The 26,681-nt window shown below is 42.7% G+C and overlaps 2 protein-coding genes across 4 annotated transcripts in view; one reads left to right on the top strand and one right to left on the bottom strand.

Moving 5' to 3' along the window:
• The window catches only part of LOC131880798 (thyrotropin-releasing hormone receptor-like), a 14,120-nt gene extending 9,716 nt beyond the window's left edge, over positions 1 to 4,404 (top strand). The window contains exon 3 of the mRNA XM_059227506.1: positions 3,175 to 4,404. Within this exon, the coding sequence (XP_059083489.1) occupies positions 3,175 to 3,813 (639 nt within the window). The 3' untranslated portion in view covers positions 3,814 to 4,404. The remainder of the gene's footprint in view (positions 1 to 3,174) is intronic.
• Positions 4,405 to 26,681, bottom strand: part of LOC131880778 (mucin-2-like) — a 29,540-nt gene continuing 7,263 nt past the window's right edge. Inside the window, exons 2-12 of one of the 3 annotated variants that reach the window (XM_059227494.1) lie at positions 19,336 to 21,438; positions 19,055 to 19,195; positions 18,419 to 18,617; positions 16,930 to 17,066; positions 15,755 to 15,882; positions 15,419 to 15,601; positions 15,045 to 15,334; positions 14,549 to 14,674; positions 14,180 to 14,462; positions 11,036 to 11,254; positions 4,405 to 4,863 (exon numbers count right to left, since the gene is read on the bottom strand). In XM_059227494.1, the coding sequence (XP_059083477.1) occupies positions 4,606 to 4,863; positions 11,036 to 11,254; positions 14,180 to 14,462; positions 14,549 to 14,674; positions 15,045 to 15,334; positions 15,419 to 15,601; positions 15,755 to 15,882; positions 16,930 to 17,066; positions 18,419 to 18,617; positions 19,055 to 19,195; positions 19,336 to 21,438 (4,067 nt within the window). In that variant the 3' untranslated portion in view covers positions 4,405 to 4,605. Of the gene's footprint in view, positions 4,864 to 11,035; positions 11,255 to 12,495; positions 13,414 to 14,179; positions 14,463 to 14,548; positions 14,675 to 15,044; positions 15,335 to 15,418; positions 15,602 to 15,754; positions 15,883 to 16,929; positions 17,067 to 18,418; positions 18,618 to 19,054; positions 19,196 to 19,335; positions 21,439 to 26,681 lie in introns of those variants that run through there. The other 2 variants (XM_059227478.1, XM_059227486.1) reach the window with 2 other exon arrangements.

The following is a 26,681-nucleotide window of genomic DNA, read 5'->3' as shown; positions in this document are numbered from 1 at the left end:
CGCTTCCATGGTTTTTAAAATATCTTAATAATGTCTAGGTATCCCTGAACAGTTTTGTTTTTTGATATTTCACATTGTTTGTTTTCTGAAAACCTATTGTACAATAATTTTCAATTCATCGTCTCAGCTACAAATATGAGAGCCAGACCCACACTCTGCCGCCAAACCAAATACTCAAAAACGAGAAACTCTATTATCCAAAAGTCATTGTATTATAAGCTATTTTTAACTTACCCTATCTAATGGGTTATGAATAAACCTAGGAATGCTAGTAGGTAGCGGAATTCAGACCCAAAAATGGGATTCGTAATAATGGAGGTTGTACCCACTGCCTCCACGCTATTGTTTTTGTCGGTATTTTGAATCTGTTCATAGGCGTCAAGTAGAATACTTATGACGACAACACCTAGCGAAAGTTTGTGAAAACTTACCGTTGTTGTAACTATGAAAAAAGATCAAAATGGGCTTTCTTGTGGCGCATTTTCTCATTATTCTATCTCTTGTTCCCAAACCAAATATCCCACAGGCAAACGAACGCTCAAGGCAGTCTTTGTTTTGGAAGGGGGAAAATGGTTTCACAATGTTGACTGGGGAAACCAAACCCAATACACACTCCACGAAAGCAAACGAAGGCCAAGATGTCGTGCTATGAGACCATTTCCACCATATTCTGTTGTTCATGATACTTGATCATCCTCACATGGTACCCTTCGAGTCTGTTGGACTGGAGTGCCTGAAATGAAAGCTGTGGTTCCACTTATAAAAGGGTGCGTGCTTTTGGTTAATGCAACAAGTCGATTTTTACGGGATCTTTTCGATGAGATAGTTTATGGCTTTTATTATACCAGACTTTTCTGAACATTTCAAATATTCAAATGACGAATCTTGACATCTTGGAGGATATCTCACAATTGTTTGATATTTGGGTATGTTTTGATTTGTTTATCCTTTTGGTAATGGAGGCTGGTTCAAGTAGACCTATATTTTGAGCACAGAATCATTTTATCTTTCGTTGAAGATGATGGATCGTCAGATTAGAAGTCCTCTTGGAATCTCAGAGAGTTAATAAACCTACCTTTATGTATTATGGTCTTGATTGAACCGTCCCCACCCCCCTCTCCCAAAAAATGACATCTTTTGCGCGTCCATACTTTTCATTGAGAACATAAGCTCAGTCAGACAGATGTCACTAGAAATAGAATGACACCAATCCTTACGGTATCAAAGCCTTATCACTGGCTCTTACTCATCTCGAATATCACGATGGTGCGTCGGGAATTTGAGGCAAATGCATTTCATTTCCATTTTTGGCCTTCCCTAAATTGGATTGGTTTGCATAATAAGATATATTGAGACCTTTGCAAAACCTACTAGACCCGGTTTAAACATTTCACAATGAAGAAATTCAAAATTTTGTTTTCATCACACCCTCCAAACCTTTGTTTTAAAATGAAATTCAAAATACCCGCTCAAACTCTGACCAGTGTGCAAAAGTTCTGTGAACGCACATTTTGAAATGCGACAGTACTAAATTTTACCCAAACGCATTTCAAAATGTACAATCACGAAACTATCTGATACTCGCAGTAGGTGCAACTGGGTACAAATCGCATCTCAAAATATGCGCTCACGAAACCATGCGGGGGTACCCCATTGACACATTCCGTTTCTTCTCCTCGATTTTTCTCTTAATCAAACCTTTGGTCTGGTTTGATCATTTATTGTTCATCTTGTAGATCTAAATGGGTTGAAGTGTGTTCCCGACGTTCACCACAACTTTTTTCCACATCCTGTAACGACATTGACTTGTAGATTTTGCTTGATCAGTTATACCGATCAAAGAACTACAAGAGCCACGATTTGAGCTCTCTATGAGATTTTTTTTGTCTTGGCTTTCTTTCAACTTGCCTTGGGGCGAGGTTCTTAACGACCCAATGACTGTGCAGAACTTCAGCAAATTTTGATCAAACTCAGGCCTAGTCAGATCTTCGTGGAGTCTGAATTGTTTCTTTCAAATTTTTCAAGGCTCACATCGGGCTTTGAGTACGTAAATCTGTACAGTTTGTTAGTATTTAAGGGAAAGTTTTCTCGTTATTTAGTACGTCACGTATATCATCCTGTAATCCAGCAGAGAGGGGCTTTTGTGGAATTTGATCCAAGATCCGGACAAAAGTTTGAAGTCAGTAATAGAACAGGAACCTTTGGCGAGAAACAAAGCAAATATTAGCCGAGGAAAAATTTGGCTTTTATCACAAATATTGGGGATGGTAACCTTTCGCTACAAATCCATGTGCAAATACCATAAAGAATCCCTTTCGTTCTTTTTAATGCGCCCCTCATAAATCAGTAATATCACGTCGTGCTAACGCAAGAAGTTCCCAATCTATTAGAAATGTCAAATCCGCTCACCATTCGATTGTTCCACGAAAAAAAAAACATTGTCAGAAAGCTTCAAATGTCCTTTAAGCAATTTCCATCTGTCTTAGATCTCCAAAAAATGTCGAGACGCAAGCTTAGATTTCGACTTCGGAGATCCAAAGCCTAAAACTTCCATGCAAATATTCAACCATTCTGAGTTCCCAATTTTAGTTCCGGCTCTATCTGATCAAGTCCAACAGGACACTTCGGAATAATTTGCTCTGGTTCAATGAAAGGGTAAAGGGCGAAACAAGTTGGATTCTGAGGCAAGATTTTCAGAGCCATCGGAAATGGGATTACAATATGCAGCCTTGATTTGATGCTCTCCAAAAAGGTTTTACCTCAATGAGACTGTTTCTGCAGGAACGAGGTTTTGCGACAGAATTGCAAAAAAATGGCGGAACTTATGTAAACAAAGTCATCGAAACCTAGTCAACATATCCGTTACTACATATCATTCAACCGGTCCCAACTTCATATGCTGACGCTGGGAGAGTTTTTTTGAGCTGGAAATACTTTACAGACACGTTAATATCTTGACAACTTCCGCTACATATCAATGTTCGGCATTGTCTCGTTCTAGCAACGATTGTGATCGAACTAATAGTACCCTGTCATTCACAAAAAAAAATTGCAAATGCTCTAGACGAGCAAACATCCTAATATAGATGCCGACAACAAACATGCGGCCAACTGAATGAGACTCGGTTACCAATGTATTCCAGACATTTCATGACCACATTCTGGAACTTTCAGGTCCGTCGCAAGAGGAGATGTCCAAGACCGCCGTCGAGCAATTCCAACAGTGGAGATAAGGACCAGCCTGCCACCTCCAAACGCGACGCATGTCAAGTCCAAAGACGGAATGTGAACGCCAACCGCAGACGCTACGAGGACAACTTGGCCGTCATCTTCATGGGGATCGTCATCTTCTTTCTCGTGTCACATTTCCCCAGGATATTCTTGGGGCTTCATGAGGTGTTTGTGTCCACTCAAGCACGATTGTGTGGCGAGCATGGCAAACGATCCTTCTCTTTGTGGGTCCACGTGTTCGCTTACGTCAGTCATTTGCTGTTGGTCCTCAATAGCTCCGTTAACAGTCTCATCTATTGCATTCTCAGCTCGAGATTTCGACTTCAAGTGGTCCACACATTGAATAGTGTGGGTTCCAGGTTCGGGTTCAAGAAGGATCCAACCCAACGATCGGCCATGGTGGCGGCTAATAACAACGGCGTGGCCAACTCGTTGGGGGTGATCAACAATGGATTAAAAGAGGCCATCAGTTTGAACGGACTCAAATCTTCGAATGGAATGACCACTGTGGGAGGAAAGACCATTGACATTGTCTCACCCGAGGGTAGTCCACTGATGGAAACTCAAACTACACAAGTATGAACGAGAGAGCGGAATACTATGAAGAAGAAACTCAATTGTAGCTCAACTGTGATGATGTGGTGTTCAATATCAGAGAGCGTTAAACCAGAAACCAAAGTTATTATATCATACCGAGCAAGGACGTTCTAGTTCTAGTGAGAGTTCATGTGACAAGTTGTGTTGTTCCCTTTGTATGCAATGTCGAGTGAGTGTTTTTGATTAGAATGAATCCACTCTTGCTCAAGATGAAGCTGTGAAATCCGTGACGAGTTGGAACAAATGGAACTGTACAGTCGAAATGCGAAGACTCCTCCGCGGAATCAAACCTCTCGGATACTCCTCATTAAACCAAAGACCGAGAGTAGCGACAAAGGAGTGCCAAATTGTTGTAAGGGCATATTTTTCGCCGGCCAAAATCAATTTCATGTGTTAAGATATCAATATGTGTCCTCCTTGCATGTTCGTTTTTCAATAGAGTACTCTCAATTTCCTGGAGCACATTCTTACCTGAACTTAGTCTCACACTCACAACCAACAAGTCAATTGATTATTATGTGGGTGTCTGTCTGTACGTATGTCATACAAATTGAAATACATAGGTTCAGCTTGATGTCATCACGAATTCTATTTTATTTTCATTATTATTGCAATTAGAGCATGTACGCTACGTACAATACAAGTATATTGGGAACATAGAAATGCCACGTAAATCACACGAAACCTAACCTTGACACACTCAAAGGCCACTAAGACTGAAAAAGGCTCTTTCGTCCGCTTGGAAGCACCGAGTCTCTTTGCTTAGTCTCACTCAGATCAATAATGTCTGGAATACATATTGAGCGGGATATCTCTCCGTTGTTGATGTTGCTGAAGGTGGTGATGGTGTTGCTGTTGTTGCGGGTGAAGATGATGCCCGCCACCGAGCATGTGCGGGTTATTGTGGCTGTTGTTACTCGAGTAATTGCTTGCTCCACCATTCCCTCGCCAATTATTTCTGGAAGACAACCCCGAGGCTGAGATGTCGCTTCCATAAAAGGAAGTGCCAAGGCCGCTACTTTGAAGGCCGCTCGTCTGGAAAGTACAGAGAAGTAGGGAACACATTAGAAAGGTTGTACCAGAAGGGAAAAACACCAAAGTGACAACCAGAGAGTTTGAACTGGAGAGCGTCGAAGAAGCTCTGGGAAAGAGTTGAATTATTCATGTACATATAAGAACGTGGAAGGAAACGAGTCGGGGATCCATCTCTGTCATCAAGTAACACTTTGGATCGTGGTAAGGCCGTTCCAAGAAAATTGAAAAGGCTCAAACCGAGGGGATCATCTAATCCGAGGGATATAAGATCTGTAGCGGATTTAGGCCTTCATAAATAACATGAGCTTGGGTCAGAATTGAGTGGTTAAGGAAGACCACATTCTAGAGCCCTAAATCAACAGAGAGAAAAGGGTGGATTACTTTCTTAATCAACCAAAAAGCTATGAACGCTGAGGAACTTCTTTCTAAGCTTTTTTTCAACAAAATCCCGTCTCTCGATAAGTCTAGTTGAGTTTGTTGAAAGATGACTGGGTTATTCAATGGAATATTAGATGCAAGCTGGTTTCTTCCCATCCACCATCCTTTAAGTTTCACACTTCCCTTTTCAGTGTTAGTTTATATTCAATAATTCACTGAGGAGTGACTGGATATACGCTTATCAATTGTGGCATTAGCATTTGATCTAGTCTTTCTTTTCAAAATTCAAATGTTGTTCCTTTATTGTGATAAGGTACATGTTTGAGGTTTTCAGAAAATAGTAGAGTCAGCTCTCGAGTCATATTTAGGACATGTGCTGAAGTGGATTACAAAACAAAAGTGAACGTCCACTTCAGCCGCTTTTGAGACCAAGTTGAATCAGCTTTATTCTCAATATTCGACGCCGCTTTTATTACAGAAATAATGGGCCTGACTTGGTCACGTCAACATACTTTTCCTGACAAAAGGACTTGACATTTTATTTGGAAAAAATCACTTTTCTAACTTCTAAGAGCGGCACAGGTTTCGATCTATTTTATGCAAAAAATACTTGGACAGGCCGATTTAAAAAAAATATATGGCTACTTTGAGGGTTTGAAAAACAAATTTTGAAAAATATATTAATAGCTTTTTGCGGACTTTTGCGGCTTTTGTATTCTGAACTGACCAATCAAGTTTGAACAAAATATAATGCTGCCCAATCCCAACTAGAAAGTTTTAAAACCATGTTAATAACATCATCATACCAATACTAATTTGACCTCTGATCAATTTGGCTGGCCTTTGTTTCACTGAACCAGTCTTAAGCCTTTGAGTGGACCTAAGGCAAGCTTTCAAGTTCTTTGTAGATATTGTACAATGTGATTCAATGGCGACAAACAACATTTTCATTCAGCGAACATATTTTAAAATGATAAGTAGGTACCTTGAGAGCAAAAAAACACCATCAGGGAAGGTGTTTTTTGGCGAGTGCTCGAGTGAAAACACATATCACGTTGATGTTGATCAGTCAAGGGAAGCTACATATTTGGGATGTAATGGAGCTTCAACAATTTGAAGGTTGTTCTATCTCCTGGGAGATGAAATTCTAGCTCTATTTGATAAAACAGGAGAAAGAAAAGGTTAAGTCTGACTTTCAGTACAATTGAGGAGTCAAACGTGTTTTCTTTCCTCCAACTGATCAAAAATGATTGTTGCAACCTTTTTCAAGTCAGTTATGCTGCCGTTGAATAAACAACAAAGAACAGATTTAATCTGTTTTGCTGGTTGAATGCCCCATGCATTTTATACCGAAGTCGGGACCCTTACAAAGCTTATCAAGTACGTGATTAGATTAGGCATGGAAAGTGGTACCCGGAACATTTTTGACGCCCCCAAATGTACCAGAATAGAATGGAAAAAATAGAACCCATTGAAATCAACCTCCCAACTTGTAATTTGAAAATTCTTAGTCGCACTTTCCAAGCCCGGCAGATTGATTTGTCATGGACATCCAAAATCAAGGCGAGAAGCATGCTTTATTTTGCGTACTAGCTGGAAAAACTCCTTTCGACCCACATGTTTGTCAATAATGAAGGTTTCCAACTGCCCAAGTTTATTTGAAGTGTACTGGGTTATGTACGTAATGGACATAAAGATGAAATTAGAATTGGGTGAATTCTAATGAATAGTGGGTTGAAATTATATTAAGTTCTAAAATAATTTGATGTCAGTGGTTGGCAGGTCAATCCATGCACACCTTGAAAGTTAACCAAGGCTGTGTTAACTTCTAAACAGCCAAGTATTTCATGAACCTTTCAAAAAACAACCATTTTGTAGTATTAGAGATTAAGTAAATGAAAATCGGAATAGTTGAAAATGATCGGTGGTAGCACATTTGACAGGTTTGGTGCTGAGATGTGAACCTAGGGAAGCTATAATGGCCGTTTTTGCCTTGGTCTTTATCTAGGATCAAATCCTACCGGAGTGTCCAATCATAATTGTATAATGGATACGTCTCCATTAAAATTGCAACCTCCATGGATCTAGTAAAAGATGAAAGAGCGTTGGATGTGAGGAATTTTTGGCATTTGAGTCTCGCAGCCTTACCAAGTACCTAGGGATCGGATGCCAAAAAGGCCAGGGCTATTCATTAAAGTGAAACGTCGCCAAGAGGCAAGAAAATAGTGGTTGGCTAGAATTTCTGTTTCAAGAGAAACCAATTTATCTTCTTCAGCCCTTGATGACAGGGCAAGGACTCGAAAGAAAGAAAGACACCCATAGAGAGACAGAGAGGGAGAGAGCAGGATAGCACTAGACAAAACACCTAGCGCCATTCACCCGCTCTTCAAAATCTCGAGTGTTTTCTCCGTAAAATGAAAAATCATCGTCCTTGACATTCACATTCTCGCTTGTGAGGTCCTTCCCGAGCAAGAAAGTTATCACTCAAGTTTAACATTTGGATTACGTAAAGTACAAATTCATTCACACGATAGTATGCTATGAAAGCTCTTCAAATGTACGGGGTCATCAAAATAAGATGAGCCCCGCATTACAAACATCTAGATATGTATCTCGCCGTCAAGAGTTATGAGCACTTCAGAGGGCGCTTTGTGAATTATCCCCTACCAAGTCTTGGGCCGATTGGGCTGATTCCTTGTTGATAAATCATTGTGCGTTTGAGATATTTTGACTAATTCTATAGCAAATCACTAATCTACCGTGTCACTTCACCATTTCGTTTGGGCTGTCGGACGTTGAAAATAAGGGCCCCTATGGGCTTAAAACCTTGAGGATTTGCCATCTAAGAACGGTTGAAACTTCGGTTTCGTAAACATCCATGATTTGCGATCCATTCCAATCATAACTTGTGTCTGATTCTGAATAATTAGGAACTACTTCCCCTAGAACCATCCCTTTTGTTCCCAAATGGTCAGGCACTGCATATGGTTTGTCCCAAAACCATCAAGATATGACAAAATGTACTGAAAATGAAAATCGTGTCCTTGAGGGTGATTTCGTTGATTAAAACTTTCTGTGCAGCTTCTTGGCAGATCATGGGAAGGCAAAGTTTTTAAGCCCATCACCCAAGTCCTAATCTTGTCACTCAAAAAAATGAGGATGGAATGCCAGCAGCCAAAAGGATGCACCTCAACGGGGCAGAATCCCAGTATGTGCTAAAAATATTTGACGCGAGATATTTTTCGCCAATGTAACAAAAAGTTGCTGCCTTTAGGCACATCCGGTCAAATCCCAAAGATGTTCCCTCTCATACTTAATCATCACTAAGTGACAAGTTGTCAAGATTGACTGACTTCATTTATGAATGGGCGTGTTAGCCTGTTCTAAAAATGAGTTCCAAAGTTTGGACCCCGTTTTATGGGGCTCCAAAATCGTGGGCCCAGTTCCCTATGCAAGCACTCTGCTCTATTAAAACCTCGGGAGCGTCACAGAGGCTTATGATGCTAGTGCTCGACATAAACACAAGACCCATCAAGGTTGAATTTCATCAGGACCCCAAGCTTCAGCTAGTTTAAATGACCCGTGGATTACTTTTCCATTGGAAAAGTTCCATAACTCAAGACGTGCAAGAAAAAATGTTTGCATGATAAAAACTGCGTATTCCAATACGTAGAGTAATCCAGTGCTGGCTTTGAAAAAAATCTGGCTTATTTCGAGGCCTAAGGCCCAAAAACATTGTCAGGGAGGGCCCTCCAAACAGAGCCAATTTCGAGGCTCAATCTTTGCTTTGCCTGGGTTCCTTTCATTTGTATCCCTTCTCTTTCAAGACCATTTTGGCCCAAAGAGATGCTCAGTTGAGTTTTGAATGGAAAAACACTTAAACTGTGAAACATTGCCGTCCAATCTTGGTTCGGTTGAAAGAGGTCCTTGACAGGAAACTTCCGCTTCACAACTTTTTCTTCAATCAGCGGTACTTGTACCTATCGTAGTATGTAGTTACAGGATTGGGAGGGCAGAGGGAATCTGTGGACAAGTTCGAGTTGGTCCAAGAAAGTTGAGGAAAGGAAAATATTTGCCTTCAGTTTCTGGTTCAAGTGATTCTTCGATTGATGCAATGCACTTCGTTCCAGATTTCGTCGTCCTCTAGGCAACTTGAACAAAATGTTTCGATGTCAGTCATCAAACGGGCTGGATTCATCAATTCAATATCGATAGGGAATGGGAACATTGATATTGCCATTTCTCTACAGTTAATTATTGAATTTTCACAAAAAAGCACCAATGCCAAAAATCGGGCCTTTGTCCGGGGCATCTATCGACTTACGTATTATACCCTTGGTAATGACAGATTGGTCATTTTTTTTATCGGCGCGGAACTTTTTCTAATACGTGTAATTTGTCAGATGCACTTGAAATCTACAGATCGGTTAACAATTGATCCATAACTAACAACAAATGTGATCTCCTGACTAGCATCAGTTTATTGTGGTTTCAAAGTGGGATACTGAGTTATTCCATCCAAAGTCGTTTAACATTATGACCACCGAACAAAAGCGCTCTATCGAATTGCCACAATGCTTCTAAGTATTCAATTGAAAGGTACATCGACAGGAACGGGCTTTCTAATGTGCTACATAAGAGCGGCAAAGTACCTTATTTCCCCCGTTCCTTAGCTTAAAAGTAGACACTTCGAACAGAACTCATTTGACATGGGTGTGTGTCCAGTAGGTAAGGTTTCATGGAGCAAAATGAGTTGGATAAGAAAGAACTTGACACCATAAATCACCTATTTTGCCATCTTTTTCTTGGCCCAAAGTCCTCGCCTTTTTCTGTTCCAAAGTGGACCCCTTAACGCTTGATCACGTTTCCATTATCTGATCTTTCCCCAGAGGCAGTGGTTACTGGTCACTAACAATAGACTGACAGGGGCAAACGAATCTCCTCTCCACATGTACACTACATTCCACGTCACTGTCCTCGGTCCATCCATTACAAGTAAAAACATTCGTTATTAGGTTCTGGGACGGACAACGTTAGAAATGTCCTTGGATGGACATTGCGCAAGTCCACGAACTTGTTTTTGTTCGCCTGGTATAATGATATGATGGGCAGGGTTAGAATGCTTATGCTCCCACCAACAGTGAAACATACGAGATCTTTTAAGAAGTCCACCTTCCTTACGCACGATCCTGTCCTTTCGTTTTTTTCAGGAATGGAATCAAGGGTGCCCTAGTGAGATCATTAATTCTGGACCAAGAAAAGGAACAAATCTCTCTCGTGTATTCGTGTTTGATAGTGTTAAGACGGGTGGTGTCCTTGCGGCTCTGCACTCCGACACAGAAATTCAATCTGGTTGGTTTTAAAACATATTTCCAAGAGAGTCCGAGATGAAACCGCTTGTCATCTCAATGTCTTAGGCTGTTCAGAATGTCATGTTGCAATGCGTTCTCTCGCTTTCAAAATGTTGATTTTCGACCTGAGCACCCCTTTCATATTCCAGTGCTTCATGATTTTAGTACATGGGCAACGAGCGGCAATGGAGATTGGTGCAATAAACTATAGCCATACATAATCATACCATAATCAACCACTTCGACTCTGTCCAAATAGGAGATGCTTCCTCGATAGCAATGAATCAAGGCTACCAAGCAAGCTTTGAATCTCTTATTGCAATGTTAATAAGCGCGTCAATGTAAAGCGGTACGAATTAATGTGTCAGGTTGTAAAGGAACTGGACATTTTGCATGCTATTTTTAAACATGGCCCTTTCATACCAGTCCAATCAAAAACTTACCAATAATGACGTTTGGCTTCTCGGTCGCGAGGATGAGCTCGATGGTTTGTACTGACGCTCGGTGTCCTCACTTTCACTGTCTAGCAGAGGGACCGGGGTTCGAGTCCCGTGGTTCCTTCTGGCCGAGAAGAGAGGGGATCCCAGCCCTCCTGAGGACGGGAGAGATGGAAGGGGTCCAGTTCGACCTCGAGGCCGTGGTAATGGCATGGGATCAGGTTGCTGGAAACAGAACAAAGACCATCCAAGTTAGTTGGACTTTCTATGTGATACCAGATCGGTGAAGTTAGATTTCGCCTGCCGGACACACGCACACACAAATATGATTAATTGACATGCATACACCCGGGCAGATTAATATGGTCAAATCAACACAACAATGACCATCTGGAGGGCCCTTTTCCAGGGTACTTAATTCCGGTCAATCATGCAGTTCGGCATTGAAGGTCGGGGAAAAAGGAAAACCCGCTGATCAATAAATAAGTCTTGGACGTATCTTTGGAAAGGCTAAAGGGGCATTAGCTTTATCTCAAGCTTCGAAAATTACATTTCCAGGGAACAATAGAATACACGCTCCGAGGACAAATGCCGAGTCGGCGGGTGAATAGGGATTGTAAGGATCATTTGGGGAGTATGTACGTCATAGCCACCGGTAGAAAGTCTAAAGTGGTCCAAAGTTCCCCATGCTCACGGCGATCTTTTTCTCTGTTTAGTCACGATCCAAGAACACCGTTGATGGTAATTGGGTGTAAGCCTACCATTTTATTCTGGAAGCGTTACTGGTCAATGATGAATGGACCGTTGACGTTAAAAGAATGATTGACCGTCGTAGGATAACGATGCGTTTTGGGACTCACTTCCATGGAACGTTGGTTGGAACGTTCGAAAATTCAAAGGATCAACAAGCAAAGACACGAACCTTTGAGAAGGAAGGGAAAAGAAAGGAGGTCACGGAGCCCACCTACTTCATAGAAGGGACTAGCTATACGTTTATGGCTCAAGTTGTCGTCAAATTGGATCCTTTTGTTGCTCAGCGCGGAACATCTGCTGGCTAGGCCTATCTCAGAAACAATTTAGAGCTAGCAGGGTGAGAGGTTTGCCAGAACGAGGTAGTCAGAAGGTGATGTTAGACTATTACAAACGTTGGTTAGGAAGTGGGGGCGAGCCCACTTCATGAAAGGACGATTCAATTAGAGTGGTGCAGAAACTAAGTAAGACAAGAGTTACGTCAACAGTAGAAACTTCAACGGTCATACCACAACCTCGTCAAGAATAGGAAAGGAATGAAAGGAAACTTCAATCCCACAGTGAAGTTGTCTTTAGCTTGAGTAAAAGAATAAAAGGAACACAGACATGGTCGTTTTCGGGGCGTTCACCAGTCAAGAAGTTATGTAGTGGTTGGGAGCCACAGATAGAATTGAATTGTGCAAAAGCCATACCCAAGGACCCACAAGAGTACCTACATTCACACTACTTTTACCCCAGCCGTCTGGATTTAATGGTTCTCAATTACTTAGGATTGGTGTAGGAATTTGAACGGGACACTCTACATTCCGCTGAGGTGCCCATGTCGACACGGAGACCACGTTTTATGGCCTTTTACTCAGTGGGTTTGAGGGTTCAAGTGGTTTATGTGGACGGGGAGGCAGAGCTGGACTGGACGAGCTAGCTTTGATGGCAACACTGGGCAATGGATCGTCTTCGTTCTCATAAGGCATGGGTGAAGGAGGGCGTTTCGACTTCGTGTCACTCAGACGCGGAGGTCGACGTGGAGGAAGGACAGGTGGGAGAGGCGCCGGCTCCACATGGTTTGATTTCACTAATCTCGACTTTTCTGACATCTGGAATATGGAAGAAGCTTCCTCTGACGAGGCTCCGGATGAGCTGGAAGTATCCTCCCCCAACGTGGTCTCGTCCTCTTCCGAGTCGTGTCGATTTGCATAACTCGTCAGAACTTTGCGCTTGCCTGGAGGCGTTTCCAGCAATAAGTCTTCCTGACTCCAACGAATCTTGGTCTGTCGGGTAGGAGCAGGCTTAGCCGGGGTAAAGTTGGGCAAAGTTCGTGAGGACTCGTTCGAGTTTCTCCTTCGATATGTGGCGTAGTGACCCAAACGGCGGGCATTTAATAACATCTCTCGCTTATCCCTGCCCATAATAGATGGTCTCGAGTCTTGTTCCACCGGTCTCGGAGGTCTCCGAGGCAATGTACCGTATATGTTGCTCTGCAGAGTCGCTCTGGGGAGTGGAGGCGGGGCAAAATTGGGGGGTGGAGGCAGTTGATGTTGGGGCTGAGGATAGGAGTAGACAGGCTCGGAGTAAATGCCCATACTCGGCGAGAATTGTGTTCCCGCGGACACTGGACGAATCTGTGGGTGAACTTGCTATAAAGGGAAGAAATGGGGAAAGTAAAGATAAACTGAAGAAATCTAGTTACGATGTCCTTTTTATAACTACTGTAGTACTCGAATTTAAGCAGAAGTATGCGCTCTGAATTTAATTATGAATTGCCTTTTTTTATGAAAAGAAATAGAAAGTCAAGATTCCAGAGAAAGCCAATACGTAACTGGCCGATTGATATCTTGACTTTACAACCTCAGTGTTCAGGGCGGAGAGGTCTGGTGCAAGCCATTCCAAACATACTACACCTCGGCTTAAAAAAAAGTGCTCAAGTACTATTTCGTGAGGAGGGGAGAGGAGATTGAATGGCATGCCCCAGCTGGATCTTGAAAAGATGATGGAAAATCAAAATTCTTTGAGACAGGAAGACCCGCACTGCCAGAGTGGAAAAGCCCTCTCAACGTCAAATAAATCTGAAAAGATCTTGGCAAGGGAGGAAGAATAGATGGGAGGGAGAGAGAAAGAACGAAAGAGAAGTGGAAGAAGTGCCTAGCGTGATCGAGGCTAAAATGAAGGACAAAAGGTCCGCCTCGAAAAGAAGGCTATTTTCACGAGACTGAAGGCACGCATTCGTAGGACAGGGGGAAAAACCGATCCTGCTACAGTATCACAACGATTCCGAGTGACTTTCCCATTGCTTTGTTCGCATCACACGGCCAATCCACTCCAGCTTACAAGGTAGCGTACAATACTTGCTTCAATAGATATCATCAGTGAGCGTGGGAGGAAGAAGAGCCATTGGTTTCTTACCGCATAGACATTTTGCGACATGGCCGCAGCTTCGGCCATTTGAGCCCAACGCATGGGATCTTCCACCAGGGTGACTCCGATGGGTCTGGGTGGGTAATGACCACCTCCATTAGGGCCCCCAAGGCTGCCCTTGTCCATGCTTCCACCCAGGGCATAAGTGCTACCGTAGGGCCCACCGGGACCCCCCGGCAAATTGCTTCCCCCGCCGTATACGGAATTGGGCCTGGGGCCCAGGGAGTGATGCATGAGATCGGTTTTCTGTTGATCTTTCTTCCATTTCCGGCTAGAATCGGTGAAGAGTAAATTCAACGTCAACGTTGGAACGTTGGCTTTGGCTTTGGCTTTTAGGAGTGCCGATTTGGAACTTACCTCCACATACACAGACAAAAGAGGGTGAGGATGATAATGAAAACAGCGGTAATAGAAGCACCGATGGCCACCATAACCACCTCACCGTCAATGTCACATTGTCGGCCATAGAAGTTGCCCTTGCACCTGGAAGATAAAATTTGACGTCAATCACTATGCGGAGAGCCCCGGGATTTTGAGGGTCAAGTCTGCGGCGCCTTTTTTGGCGATAATTCGAGACCAAACAAATCCTTTCACGTGTTGAGATTCTCTACTAGCTGATCTATAGTCCTCAAGGTGTTATTGGATTATCGCTTTTTTATCCCCGAGAAACGTATGATCGTGACCAAGAATGATCACGAACCTCTTACAACTCTGTACAATAATGATAAGGGCAATGTGTGCTCTCAGACATGTGCAAAACGCAGGATGAGAGACCAGATTCCTTTGGCTGGAAAAAATAAAGCGGTTCTTTCCCCATTCACCCATTCCAAACCGACGAGAGATGGTCACTCACTCGCAATATTTCTCGGCGTTCTCGATCTTGCAAATGCCTCTTCCGTAGCAAAAATCCTTGGAACATGTCTGGCAATGACGGCCCATTTTTGCCTCATCGTCCTCGAAACGATCCCCATAACCGGGTAGACATTGGCACGTAAATGAGCCGAACAAGTTGACACATCGTGCGTATTCGTGACAATCGTTCATACTTGGCTCCGAGCATTCGTTCAAATCAACCACACCTGGAATGGGATTGAGTGGACCATCCACATACAGGTTCCCATTCCCGATGTTGCTTCCACGGGCCTGGGGAATCAAAATGAGCCAATAAGACGCTTGGAAACGAGATCCGGCTAAGAAGGGAAAGTGCCAAATGATCATCTAGCTCACCTGGATGACTTCGATCAGTTTCTTTTGAATATCTCGTTTGACAACGGTGGCTTTGGTGAGGGAGTTAGCCAAGAGGGTCATGGTGGTATTGACGGTAACTTTCCCATTCATGGGGAAGAAACGATTGACTGAATTGGACAAATAGACGCTCCCAAGGGATGTTAATGCCATGGCGGAATCGATCTGGAGAAAAGTAAAAATCAAGCGTGCGTGTGCTCACAACGTGATCTCATTTGTCCTTTTTATCAAGACCGTTGAAGTGAACAATGGATCAACATGGTTTGTGTGCGTCTATTCAGGCAAAGATGAAGAAAGAAAGAAATATGTGGGGCTTACTGCATATGAGGCTTCGTCCTCCAAAGTGCGGTATTCTCGGGAGTTTGGATTCAAATAATTTCCACTCCAAAAGATCCTTTGATCATTGATTCGATCCACTTGCATCGACATCAGGAGTTGAACGATTTCTGGAATGATTGGATGGAAGATTGGAGATCGTGATGTGGGAGCAGCGTTTCTTGAGCTACCAATTTCCACTCAAGATCACTTGACGATCTTTCAGCCAAGGGTGTGAACATGAAGACCCTTTTGAGCTTTTACGGGGGAAATGGTCAATTCAAGGCTATCATAACAAGGATAATCATCGTATTGCCAATCAAGAATGACACTCTTGGGTCAAAAAACGACCTTGAAATTAGCTTACTCATGACGTGGAACAGACGTCGTCATCCTAAGTATTTTGAAATACTTTTCAGAACGCCTTTGATTAACCAATTGAAGCAGGTTTTTTTCACGATTTCTTTTGCACAGTTTCCAAGCGAACTTGCATTTATTTCAATTTACTTAGATTAAGTGGGCGTTTTGGCGAAACATTGCCGAAATTGTCCAAAGAAATGAGATTGAGAAGTAGTTATGAAGGGCCCTTCATGACTTCAAAGTTAAAAGAAATTTGATCCATTTCAAGCATGAAAATGGATACAAGCAGCATTAAGGGCTTTCCTTTTGGAGCTATCGTTTTCAACATTTGGCTCATTTGCGCTAAAAATGAAGACGGATTTGTCCTTTTATCCTTCAAAAGATGGCTTGAGAGAAATACCGCGAATCGAAAAAATTACAAATATTTCTTCAAAAGCGGGAATTGGGAAAAACTTTGAGCAGGGTCCATTTTTCGATTCACACAAATGCAGTTGGACCCCTACCATGGTTCAAATTTGTCTCGTTTTGATCAAAAAGGGAGATTAATCTATCTTGGCGTTGAAAAAAAACCGGAAACGGATAACGATAAGGAATGCCCAGGAAATCGTGTTTGCCACACTTTTTCATTCTTCTCTACCCAATTTCCGGGATAAAGTTTTAGAATGGCCATGGCTCGAGAGCTTGGTTTGTTCGTACTTGGAAAGAAAGTCGTCTTCTTGGTACTTACCGTGGCACTTTTGTCGGTGGTTTTTCCTACCATAACCTGGTCGGCAAAAACAAGAGCTGCCTCCCGGCCAAGGCGGATGTACGGTACTTACCGTGGCACTTTTGTCGGTGGTTTTTCCTACCATAACCTGGTCGGCAAAAACAAGAGGACACTCCCAAGACAGTTTGGCAAACTTCGTGCTTTTCTTTCTCGCAAGTGGTGTCATCCCCGACGATACATGTATCAATTCTGAAAGGAAGGATATCACGAGACCTAGGATATAAGACTCAGTGGCAAATGGAGTAAATACAATTTCCAGACATTTCCTTTAACCAAACAATTGATTTGTATTTTTTGTATTTTTGAGGTGCTAAGGTCGGAGGGGTAAACCTCGCCCGGCCAACGAAGCTAGTCATCACATCATCCGTATATAGTTCCCATAGGCAGTGCCGTAGTCCTTATCAGATTGATTCTCAGTCTGTTTGCTGCTATATTTTAATCTAAATCGATCTGCGCTGGAATATAAAAGAATTCCTGAATTCCTGACATATGTACACCTTGGGCAAATCTGCCGCCAAATACTGCCATTGCTAAAAGAGGGAAAAAAGTGGCGACGTGCTGGATAAAACATCACTTTTCCGATATTGGCATGCTTCCGAATGGATATCCCAACACTCTGTTTGATAGAATCCATTTGGAAAGCAATGCTTCTAGGATTTCCCTTAAAGGAAATGAAGGTTTCCAGCAAGTTGGAATGGTTGAGCTCCCTGTTATTTGGGTGATTATTCTAGCAGTGGTCATTCAATATTTAGAGTCTGCTCACGGTTTGCTAATTGTGAAATTCTCCTAAAGGTGATGAAGAATGGCCAAGGTATTTGTCACCAATCTCGATCAAATCGGGGATATTTCAGGAACAGAAAATCAAACAGGGGTTTTTCCTCCGAAGTCGTTTGGGCATGTGGTATTTATTGACAGAGCCTCAATCCTTTATTGTTGATAAGATGAAATGTGAAACTACATTTCCTATATTTTAAATCAGTGCTTTTGGCATTGCTCTTTCACGAAATCTCAAGCAATACAGGACCAGAAAAGTATCGAACGAAAAAAGCTGGATCACAGCCTCTTGTAAGCTATTTTCTACCTTTGCCAAGTGCGTTCCTTCACAAAAAAGATGAGGGGTCACACACCATATCATAAGTTATTGAAAGGTTTTAAACAGCCCTGATTAAGAGTTCTGGAAAAAAATAGGGCTCAAACACAATGTATTTGTGAAAAAAAAATTCGGCACCGTCTTAAATTGTGGTTAATACCATCAGCAACGTCTAGAAGATCAATTCGTTTTTTGGTCACCCCAAAATTGAAACCAGTGCTTTGATTCTATCCGAACTTTGCTGCCCCCGCTTTTGATATTTGGCTCTCCAAGCTCAAAAAGGGTCGTCCGCAAAGGCCAACAATGAAGCTGCAAGCCCAAAGACCATCACATCGATATTCGTTGGAGGTGTTTTATGGTTCCCAACGTCAGTGACTAAGTCAATAGAGACTGGCTTGCGGAACCAGAAAGATTAACACAGTCAGCTCTGCGATCTTCATCAAATATTTACCTCACAGGAGGAGCACTCGGCCTTCGGGTTGGAACGGTTGGTTTGCCGGACACGCTATCACTCCCTGGTCTTGGATTCACCACAGGCTGTCGTCGAGGGGGGTTTGAGGGGTCTTCGTATAAGTCCTCATTCTCGATGTCGACGGGCAAAACGGGCAAAGCTGATCCAATATTCTCAAAATCCTCATGAGGAATGATCGCTGAAGATCAGGTAAAAATGGAAAAAAGAGGATTGAAACACTTTCATTAGTTGTATTGGGAACTCAGGGAAATGGGAAATACTCTTTCTCTCGAGGGGATATGCGAGGATGAAAAGTTTGAAGGGGCCAGGAAGGAAAGGACTCAAATATCCAATCTGTGTTAAGAAGGCTAAAGTTGTCCTATTATTCAGCTCTAACAAGTAATAACGCGAAAGTTGGTCTTCTATAAGAAGGCATGTTCATCATGAACTTTTAACGAAAGTTTAACTTTGACTTTGGTATAAGGAAAAAAAACTTATTCAAAGTCACGTGGAAGATTGGAGCAAATAGTGGTTGTTTTACGTCCATGCTATTCTTAGTTGAGTTCAAAAACTTTCATGCGCTCCCTTCATAGGGCGGAAAGAAAACGTGCTCCAATAATGGAACACTGCACATACTTGATTCTCCTATTGGCCTTGTTGCTTCGATGTCTTGGAAATTGGCTGGCCCATTGTCTGTCGGACCAATGTTGAAGTAGGTTCTCTTCCCGTCTATGGAAACAAATTGATCTCCTGGTCTGCCTTGGGTTATGATGCCATCTGCAAAATTGGGCACAAAAGTTATTCTTTGCGCTGAGTCGTCAAAACGTCAACAGAAAAAATGAGCAAGTTGAAAAGAAAAGAAGTGTGTTGGAAAATCTCTTGATAATGGACCTCAAAGGCCTCAAAGATTCTCTTACCCTGTTGTTGGACTTTAGAGGGCCTTCGCTTTCCTCCGTAATTTTGCTGAGCACTGACGGTCAATTCAAAAATATCCGGGTTACCCTGACCCCCAAAACGAGTTGGTCGAGTGTTGATTGGCCTGGCAGTGACAATTGGGCTATCAGGCAAGACTGTGCCAGGGACAAGATTACCCTGAGGTCGTTTGGGGGGCAAAATTAGAGGTGGTGTTGGCTTGGCTCGGATGCGACTCGTTGTGGTTGAGGTCGTTGTTGTGGTAGGCTTTGTGGTTGTGGTCGTAGCACTAGTCGTTGTTGATTTGGTTGTTGTGGTAGTAGTTGTGGTAGTAGTAGTTGTGGTAGTGGTTCTTGTTGTCGTTGTATCTGGTGTAGTGGTTGTTGTGTCCGAGACCGACTCAATCGTGGTCTCCTTGGTTCCAAAGAATGAAATTTGGCTGGGTTTGGGAGGACGCGGTCTCCTTTTGGGTGGAAAACGTGTAGTGCTACCCACAAAGTATCCGTCATTTGATTGACCACCGTTGGCAATGCCTAGAGGCCTGGCCGGTATTTTGTTCGAGTCAGTGGTTGTCAATGGCTCTACGTTGGGGAAGTAGGTGTGTTCCAACTTCTCGACCTCCTGATTCTCTGTGTAAACGTCGTCCCGAATTTGATTTTCATCACTGCCTTCAGCATTGAAAATGGGCGGTGGAACATCCAAAGTGTTCTCCTCTTCTTGAGGTTTGGTGGGAATCGAGGTCACGGGCAATTGTTCATCGGCAAAGGGAACCAGTTGCTCTGGTAAGGGAATGCCAGTTGCATAAGGAGGTGGTAATCGACTCTTAGACACCTTAAAATTGTTTTGGAACGGACGTTGCTGGATCTGAACGGCGGGATTGACCCCGGGACGAGCCGAGGACAGCACTTCTAGGGGAATGGCCTCGAAAGGAATTTCGGTGAATCGTGGTGGACCGCGATTATTGATTCTCGTCGGATTCTTCTTAGGTTTCGGCGTACCCTTTCGCAAATGCTCCTCCTTTACATAATTGGTAGCCAAGGTGAGGCCTTCACCGACAACATTGAACAAGCCATTGAGTAAGTCGTTCATATCGGGCATCGGGTTGGCCTTCCGGCTGGTCTTTTGTAGATCTTTGCTCTTTAGTCCTGGTTCATTGGCAGATGGCGAATTCTCTTTTTCCAAGTTGCTCGGACTGCCGTGGGAATCATCGTCGTAAGGCCCCACAAGTGGGGCCTCATTCAATAAAAAAGAATCCGACGAGGAGGATGAGGTTGATGCTATGGCAGACGATGTTTCAGTGGGGTTAATCTCGACTCGATCAGTTACGGAGGGCATTTCCAAACTTGGGGTGGGACCACTGCACAAGTGAGACGTACTGGATTGCGAATCGACCATGGACACACTGAGGGTGTCGGCCACCGATGGCTCCAATGAATCTGTGACATCGGTTTCCATGGGGGATTTTTCTGACATCTCCATTTCCAAGGACTCTTGGGGATCGGTGCCTGAAGATGTTTCAGGGGCCGTTTCGATCAGACCCTCATCCATGGGAGCACTCTTGGGAGGTGTGAACTTCTCTTGAGCAGATGGCGTGGGAGATCCACTTTCGCCCACTGATGTGGCCTTGGCTTCAGTTTGAAGTTCGTCTATCTCGTCAACGGACATGTTCGATTGAACTGAACTCGAGCTCTCACTGGGAGGAGTAGGAGTGCTTGTTGAGACCAAAGGCAAATCCATCTCCTTGGTTTTCGAAGGCTGGATTTCACTTTGACTTTCGAGCACTTCTGATGAAGAAGGATCGATTTGCACCGGAGCTGACGAGGTTGGTATGGAAGAAAACATGTTTTCTTGGGATTTGCCCAAGTTTTCGGCCCTAGTGGTTTCCACAATGATCTCCCCTTGGGCTGAAGTGGATTGGATTGTCGGCAATGTGCTCGAAGAACCACTTGACAACGTGGTTGAAGAGCCCAAGTTGTCCAGATCATGGTTGTCGTGTCCAGTTACTAATTCACTCTTCGACTGTGTCTCACTTAACGGGGACGATCCACCAGAGCTCCCCGAATTTCCCGAGGTCAAAGTTGTAATGGTCCCTTGAGCATTGGACCAATCTGCAAGATGAATGGGTAGAGTAACACTTACTCAAAGGATATCTCATTTGATATTTGAATTTGACCTTCGTGAATTGAAAAACGTATCATGTAGATACCAAACCTCAGCTAAGCCATCTGCGCCTCGTTATTTCGTATGCCATAAGCAGACCTTGTGCATTACAACAAAGTCTTGCGTAAACCATGGTCAAAAATTAGAGGGTGTGCAGAGCAATCTCTAAGTAATCTGGAAACCAATGGATGGTACTACTTCATACCATTTGGATATTCTCATGCATTACAAAGAGATTTTCTCTATTGCACAAACGCAAGAAAAAAAGTTCCCATATTTACAATTTGCCGAGGCATTCATCCTATTCGTATATTTCTTGTGCACTGAGAGGCATGATACGACGTGTCTCGAGTATGCCCAGGTGTCTTTCTTTAAATATTTATAAGCATGTGACACTTTTCTCGATGTCCATACATAAATAGGTCTCATGTCTTTGAATCGAAAAAAGAGAGGGTACGTCGCTCAAAATCCTATTACTAAAGATGCTGAGCTAATAGTAATGGCCATCATCTGTCGTTTATGGGAGGCCTTTCAAGAAATCATTGACCACGTAGACCGTCCGATCTTGTTAAATATCGCTAATGAACAAACAAATGCTCACGCCTCAAGCAAAATTGGAATGAATGATCAAATCCTTTTTGATCTCGGCTGAAGATGACGCTTGAAATTGTCTGGAGTAAGTCAGAAAGAACTGAAAGAAGCTCAAAGAAAAGGCCCAAATATGGATGGATCGGCCTAACAGTCCTGGTATCTTTTGGAGGAAAAGTTACAACAGTTTCACACCGATCTGAGATTCAAAAGAAAGTTTTACTTTTGGCGGGAGCCTCATTTTTACTCTCACGAGCTTCACTCGTTTTACGTGCCAGAACTGGAAATCAAGAACCCAAAATGGAACCAAAATGAAACTCCAAACAATGCAATGCACCACAATTTAATGAGCTCTCTTGTCCCACCTTTGAGGACCATAAATCCAGTCTAATAAAAGGAGGTCACACTGCCTGAAATGATGTGGGAAAGTAGCGTATCTTTGAAAGCTTGGAGACAAATTGAGCCTCCTCCCTTGGCAAGGAACAAGAATTTATGGTTCGCTGAATAGCATTTGAATGTAGTGCCTACCCATCGAACTCCCCCTCGGTCTCTCTCAGGGGTCCAACAAGCAATTTGGGCATGAAAATCCGAAACACATTATAACCAACATCCATCCAGCCCATGTCAATGCAACTTCCATATGGAAAATGCAAAGTCGAATTGGATCACTGAAGGCTTGTGGAACACGGTCAGTTAATCTACATATTCCGCCCAACATATCGGGCTCCAAAAGGATCCCCTGATTTTGCTTGCAAAAGTGCATTTACCAACATCGAATGTGTGGCAAAAGCCAATGGATTTGCTTCTACGTACGTTGGTTGTCGATGATTTACGAAGGCTAGAGATTCTGGTCCAATAGTGGATCCTAAACTTATCTACGACGCGCGGCTGTTAGGGTACATAGTGAGAGTGACATAAAACAGTTATAAGCTCCACTTTTTCCAACTTTTCGTTGTGGGGAAACCCCGACTTTGAGTTTTCTACCAATGCCGGGGATATGTGGGGTGGTACTTTTATGCTGAATTGACCCCCCAAAAGAAACCCAATCTCGAATGCCTGATCATTTATCACACTTACGAGTAACTTTCCTTTGTTCCATCCCCTTCATCCAATGTTAAGCAGTGCAATCTTTGCCGAAGTGGTGATTCCCATTCCCGAAAAAAAGGCATTGGATATGGACATCAACGAAAAAGTTTGCCTATTCTTTTCTCGGTCAGGTGCATAAATGGTCACTCGATCACTTTCCTACAAGTCTCTTTATTTATTTCTTTGAGACTAAATTATGATTTTTTTCCGTCTGGAAAGCCAGCTTATAATTCAGAATCGAACCCCTTTTGGATGATTTGACGAACGAGAGCATCAGATAGCGACAAAATTGGATGATATGGTACTTCAATCGAATCTTAAAGGGGAAAATTGTTCGCAGTTAGGGTCCAAAAGGGAGCGAGATGCAAATTTAGATTAGAGCTAGACCAATCATGATTCATGGAAGAGGGACGTCCAATATTCAAGAACTCTTGTGATGCCGAACAGATTGATTATGATCACTTTCCATAAAGGAGAAATTGAAATTCCTCACCATCGCCGAGAAGTTCTGACATGACGCTTTGGTAACGAGAATGTCTAGATATTTTGAAATATTGTGAATATATGAGAAAAAAAAAATTGTAAATCAAGGCCCACCAAATCTAGCCTTGCATAAAAAAAATCAACTCAATGGCCGAGATTTATGGGCGTCAAGTTGCTTCCATTTTACGAGGTACTGTAGTACATATCTTGTCTATTCAGTCTCTCTGACAAAGGACTGCTAGATCTATTGGAGTGGAAGGTTCATACGAATTTCGAGGAAATGTACTCGTACACTAAGGTCATGAAATGTTTGAAAACACACCAGGTCTCCTTCATAGATGAATAGATATTTTGGAAACAAACTCGAACTCTGGAAGTTTAAGGCGACTTTCGTTCCCATATCTTCGTTTGCACCATTGGGTTTTATGCAGCATGGAAACTGGCATCTCTAAGATGAAGTATGGGAGGTTTACGAGACTCATTCATCTGTCATAAATACAAGGTCCCGGAACGACGGAAACCTAATCATTGAAATGGAACTGAGCCTTTTCGTCCGTCAATTTTATGGCTGTCCGAAAAAAACCCTGGGGAACTAATTGGGTTGTTTTTGAAGTGAAGTGCGAAACAAACTTTCTTCTCGACTGATTGCAACACTTGCGATGGTTGATTTAATCCCCCCCAATCCAATCGATCTATTTCCTCATCAGCTCATCGGAACATTGCAATTTATCAAGGCAAGCAAAAAGCGTCGGTTTTTGGAGGAGTCTCTTCAAAGCAGTCGCCATTAAGAGGACCTAAGAGACCAAAGTGAAATCTCATTGGTAAACAAAAGCGCCATAAATTGACTAACTGTTTCGCTTCCAAGGAGTTGAATCGACTTTGGGGCGTCAGCCAATGAATTCAAGGTGTGAACCAAGTTCGGTCCTCATTCTCAGAAAGAGCCCTTCTGGGTTGACACCATTCCAAGCACCGTGAACGTCGTCGTGTTGACTTAAGCAGGAGGCTTTTGAGAAAGACGAGGTCTGGATTGCATACACGACCAAACAGTGGAGAAAAATCATTATTCATCAAGGCCGTGGCACGTGATATGTTCAAGCTTAATCATCGGCCATCAACCTTTGAAGATAGAGAAATGGTCGTCGAAGTTGGTTCGTCAAAGGGTCCTCAGGGTTTTTGTCGTAATTTTGGCTCGCAGGAACGAGCTTCATGTCATTTTTTGTGGGGTGGGACGATTCTTAGACTTGCCAAAGATTCGCGTTTTTATGTCCTGATTTGGAACCATATTTTAAGGGCCCATTTCGTTTCCTAGTACTAAAACTATCAAAGCAGGAAGACTCGGATACGAGCCATGAATTTTGGATCACTTTCTGGCGGATGTGAACAATATTATCCGAGGGCCCTTTTCGGCACAGACATTTGGTTTCTTATCCAGGTTATTGTCATGTTGGGACGGATAACTCTACCAATTACCATGGGCCACAAAGCTGGGATTGAGCCCCAAGAGAATTCGCCATAATACAAACCAGTCGGCCATTACGCCAACAACAACAACAACACCTTAATGAGTACCCACAAAAAATATCGGGTTAACGGATGCCGCTCAAGACCTCATGTGAAGTGGCAAACGATCGTTATCGTTCTCAAAACATAACACTTCCATTAACAAAGGCCATTCTTATGCAAAACTACCCGTTGTGAATGGATTAGAGCTCATTGCAAACCATGATCTGGTTATTTCAGAAGCTTTCCATCCTTTGCATTTACCCCATAATTCTAGTTTTCAAAGTGCTCTCGAGTGCACCCCAAATGCAAGCTATTAGAAATATGTGGTGAATAGAAGAAACTGTCCACCGAACCACCATTGGATTGGTACTACCAACCACCACCCACCCAAAGCTCTTTCCTCGGTGACTGTATTTTGAGAGTGGTGATGATTACGTAAATGTAGGTAATAAATCACAAATCCCTCATCGTTTCCCGAAACCACTTTCAGCCTATTATAACTCGCCTCGCGCTTTTCCCCCCACAAGAAATAGGGGAAAGGAGCTCGAAAACACATTAGTAAATAAATTACATATTCATTCTTGAAAGAGAGATCGTGGCGGCAACAACGTTTTCCTAAACGTGATGCTTCACCAGAAGATTGCTGCTCCCCATGAATCGGGGCTTGAGTGAGATTGATCAAGTGTTAAAATACCACCCCAACGAAGTAATTTTGGTATTGAACAATGAGCACGTTCATTTGAATACAATGGATGCAGAAAATAAGTTTGTCCCGTCAACAATGAACAATAGGAACTAAATAATTAATTCTGGGAAATCTGACAAAACCTTGAATGCCACCAACAGGTTTGTACAGAGATGTCAGAATACATTTACCGGGAAAGGCAAAACTGCGATCTGCTTTCAAATATTTGTTGCGAGTTTCTTGTTCAGTGAGAACGAATGCATTGGATTACATTCCGTAAGCAAACGACGACCACCCACGAAAAATTACAATGAATGCGAGTGAACAAAACGATCTTGAATTTTGTACGGGGGTACAGCCATTATCCATTCATGCCAAATCCACTTTGATCGGTTTCGGATAAAAACTGGGGTCATTGTTTGCACAGTAGTTGAGCATTTTGTCCAGAAAATGTTCTTCGACAGATGATTTACTAAGGTTTACGGTAAACGTTCGGTAATGATGACTTTACAACCAATTTTGGTGGATTCCCAGATGGTTTCATTGTACACTCCTTTTGGAAACGGGAAATCGAAAAATAATAGATCTTATTTCTAATAGTCGCGGACACGAAATAACCCAAATTGTTGCGCTGTGACAGAAAAACCCACGGATTTCTGGTTTCATCTGTCTCACATTGATCATTGAATTTCTTTGCTTTTGTAAACGAATTGCTTCATGTTTTCACGCAATACGTCGATGACTAAACATGGGTATCAAAAATCACGAAGAGATGATAGATAAAAAAATGAAAAATGAGACTGCTCTCATTGTTTGTAGCAAAAAAAAAGATGTTGCGTAATCGTT

Source organism: Tigriopus californicus, chromosome 1, assembly GCF_007210705.1.
Source record: "Tigriopus californicus strain San Diego chromosome 1, Tcal_SD_v2.1, whole genome shotgun sequence".
Lineage (NCBI taxonomy): Eukaryota > Metazoa > Arthropoda > Copepoda > Harpacticoida > Harpacticidae > Tigriopus > Tigriopus californicus.
This window is presented reverse-complemented; position numbering and strand designations above follow the sequence as displayed.